A 3,626-nucleotide genomic window follows, 5' to 3' on the forward strand; every position below is an offset into this window, starting at 1 on the left:
CCTTGCACAGCCCTCACAGTGTGCCTGGGGTTCTGCAGGATGGTCGTGGCTGAGCTACAGATGAAACTTCAGTGGGGACACAGCTGGTGCTCACTGCAGAGCTCACCACAGCTCTTCCCCAGTCTTTTTGGGGTTCTGGGGTTGTGCTGGGGGTGCTGCTGGGAGCTCCTCATTGGTTGGTGGGACCCTGGGAAGGGGCTGTGGGTGCTCAGTCAGACCTCACCAGGGCTGAGCTTTACAGCAGCAAAGAGGACTCCTGAGTCCTGCACTTGTACCCTGGGGTGTCAGAGCCCACCTGAGCCCCCCACAGTCTGGGGAAGCCCCCAGGTGGTGCCATGGGGGCTCACTGATGGTTTCTGTCTCTCTTGCCAGTGGAGAACACAACACACTGTGAGTTCGCCTACCTGCGGGACCTCCTCATCAGGTCAGTGCCCTGTCCCCAGAGCCTTTGGTCACCAGGTGGCATCCAGGGAAAGGGGACAGCCCAGCACAGCTTGAGGCAGCTGCTGCTTCCCTCTGCTGCTCCATCCCTCCAGCCATTCACCCTCCTACCCCTGTACACCCTCCTGTACACCCTACACTCACCCCTGCTTTCCCTCCCGGCCTGCTGCCACTCTGCAGCCCCTCTGCAAGGGGTGGCCCCACTCCTTGGGGGCTGAGTGCAGGGCAGAGGAGCAGTGGAGGGGTCAGGACACACTCCAGGATTGCTGGTAGTGTAGCTCCAGCTTGTCTGCAAGCAGCTTTTGACCTTAGTGGTCCCTCACCAGTGCCAGATCTCACCCCCAGTTCAAAGGCATCACCCTTCACTGGGGTGCCACTGTGGGGTCTGGGTGAGGCTGGTCCCTCTTGAAAAAGTGTCCCTGCTGTGGGGGAGAGGGAGGATCAGCCCCCTGGACTTGCTAGAGAGGGGACATTGGGCTCCTCCCCAGTTTGGCTGCAAAGCCAACTCTGCACAGGTGATCTGCTGCTGGCAGAGTTGTGTGGGGCTACAAAACCTCAGCCCAGGACTGGCAGGGTGGGGATCTCCCTGGGTGGGTGTTGTGCAGCCACAGGTCTGTGTCCCCAGGCACAAATGAAGGCTTCAGCTCCTGCTGCCCAATAATGCTGCCAATGACTGCCTTTACTTCCCTCCTGTGCCCTGAAGGAGGGAACTAACCATTAACCAGCAAGGCAGGAGGGGACATTGGGCCTGGGGGTGTTCAGGGTGACGTGGGCTGGTGTGATTCCTCCATCTCCCTTCCCTGCAGGACACACATGCAGAACATCAAGGATATTACCAGCAACATCCACTTTGAAGCCTACAGGGTGAAGAGGCTGAACGAGGGCCAGAGCTCTCTGTCCAACGGCGTGGCTGACAAGGAGCTGGTGGCCAACGAAATGTAACCGTCCCTCGCCGCAGCCAGGACCTCGCTCGCTCACGCTCGCTGTTTCTCCCCTCTTCCCCCTTTATTTTTATATAAATCCTCTGCCACTGTCCCTCTTGCCCTGCTCCCTGACCCCCTGCCATGTAAACTGACCAAATAACCAGACGTGGAGCGGGGTGGCCACTCTCCCCCTGCTTTGTGCCATGAGTTTTGTGCTCAGCCCCCGGAGCGGCATCCCTGGCCTGGGGACCGTCCCTCTGTGGAGGTTGGGCTCTCACTGGTCCCCAGCTGTGGCCCCACAGCCAAACCAGGGGGGCAGATCTGTGGGGCCAGCAGGGTTGGGGTGCCCTGGGAGCCCTTGCAGCCCCTCCATGCAGGGACTCCTCTCCGTCCATGGAAGGCGAGGGCTCCTCCAGGTGGATGAGGCCTTCGGAAGCGAGGTACGGTGGGATGAAGAGAGCAAGCCAGTGCCATCCTTGTCTCCTGCAGCCCTCTGGGAGCCACCAGCACCCAAGCCAGCCCCTGTACCCTGTCTACATGCAATAAACTGGGAGTGTTGAGGTGTCACCTCGCCTGTCACCAACCCCCGGCCAGGCAGAGCGCCCTGCTTTGGGAGAAGTGCCTTTTCAGACTGTGACCTTGCAATAGCGTGGGAGAGGGGAGGGAAGCTCTGCCTTGTCTGTCTCTGCAGCCTGCAGAAGGCTGTGAACCTCCACAGAGACTCTCATTCCCTCTCCCTTGGGCCAGAGCTGTGGCTGATGTCCTGGGAACACTTGTTGTATTTATTTGTCACTCAGTTGGGTGGGTCTTTGTCCTCTGAAGGCTCTGAGTGTGTTTGTCCTGAGGGGGCTGAGCGTGGAACTTTGTCTCTGCAAAGCAGTGCTGGGAGGCAGAGGGTTGTCCTGTCTGACCCTTGTGATTCTTGGGCTTTTCCCTACATCAGAGGAGCCTCTTGGGTAGCTGTAAATTCCTTTTCATTTCCTGGGTCCCCTGTGTGTCCAGGGAAGATGCTCCTGTTTTGCTGGTCCTTGTGCAGGGGGTCTGTGCATGTGCTGACCGAGCCCTGCAGCTGTGGGGGAGGCTGGGGGGTGTTTGTGGGTGCTGCTCCCCCTGCTCTGCCCCCAGACCCTTCTCTTTCTGTGTGTCTCCAGTAAATCAGACCCTGCAAGCATTAGGTAGCGCTGTGACACAGGAGCAGGGGTTCCTGGAGCAAAGCTCTGCAGTCCTGCCCCTCTCCCCAGCTCCCCTTTGCCTTTCTGGTGTCCACCAGTCTCTCAGTCCTCTCTAAGGGAAAAGAAAACTTCCTGCAAATCACCCATTTTTGGGGGCACACACTGAAGTGGCAGCGTGTCCCATCCTCTAGCACTGGAAGGCACCTGCAGAGCTCACAGGGGACAGATCCTGGCTCAGCACAGGAGGAGGGAGGAGGTTGCTCTCCCCTTGCTGGGGATGCCCAGCCTTTCAGGGGCTCCCCACACATCCCCCCCAGCAGCCAAAGGGTGAATTGTGAGAATCTCTTCTCCCCTTCACTCACATCCCCCCTCCACAGCAGCCCCACGGAGCTGTTGGGGAACAGCAACTCTCTACTTGCTGACTTGCTATATTTTAGCAAAAACAACAACAACAACAAAAAATGTATTAACTGAAAAAAATATATATATTTCAAGTGTTAAAAAAAAGACTGAAAGGGGAGAAAAAAACCTCTTGAGTGAGGCACTTCTGCAAATGCCATCTTAAACTTTTTTTTCCCCTCTAGTTGGTATCTCAAGCTGGGCCAAGCAAGACACGCCGCTTTCTCCTTTGTAACCTGACTTTTTTTTTTTTGAAGGAAAAAAAAAAAGAAAATAATACAATAAAAAACCCTTCATCCAGATCTATTAAAAATGGCCTTTTGGGGGTTATAAGCATTATGAAAATTTAGTCCATTTTTGTATAAATAATAGTGTTTAATATGTATTTCCCAAAATAAATGTTTCGAATGCAAATAGAAGGAGGCTTGTTTGGAAATGTCTGTTCCCAGCCTTGGTGTAATCATTGCTGTAGGGCTGGGGGTGATGGGAGAATCCAGCCACAGAACTGCCCTGTTTGGGGTGGAACACAATTCCTGATCCCCTTGGCTCATCCCACTTCAGATTCCTGCCCCAGGTACTCTCCAAACTGCTGGAGCTGATGGATGGGGCTTTGGGATGGAGCCAGCCCAATCCTGAGGGAGGCAGGTGGATCCCATCCCTCTGCTTCCTCATGGAGCTGTTCCTGGTGTTT

At 55.7% G+C, this 3,626-nt stretch overlaps 1 protein-coding gene across 1 annotated transcript in view; it reads left to right on the plus strand.

Annotated features, from left to right (window-relative positions):
• Positions 1-3,354, plus strand: part of SEPTIN9 (septin 9) — a 155,506-nt gene extending 152,152 nt beyond the window's left edge. Inside the window, exons 11-12 of the mRNA XM_031059906.1 lie at positions 373-424; positions 1,248-3,354. Of these exons, the coding sequence (XP_030915766.1) occupies positions 373-424; positions 1,248-1,383 (188 nt within the window). The 3' untranslated portion in view covers positions 1,384-3,354. The remainder of the gene's footprint in view (positions 1-372; positions 425-1,247) is intronic.
• Positions 3,355-3,626: the final 272 nt, after the last annotated feature.

This window comes from Geospiza fortis, unplaced genomic scaffold (assembly GCF_000277835.1).
Source record: "Geospiza fortis unplaced genomic scaffold, GeoFor_1.0 scaffold244, whole genome shotgun sequence".
Lineage (NCBI taxonomy): Eukaryota > Metazoa > Chordata > Aves > Passeriformes > Thraupidae > Geospiza > Geospiza fortis.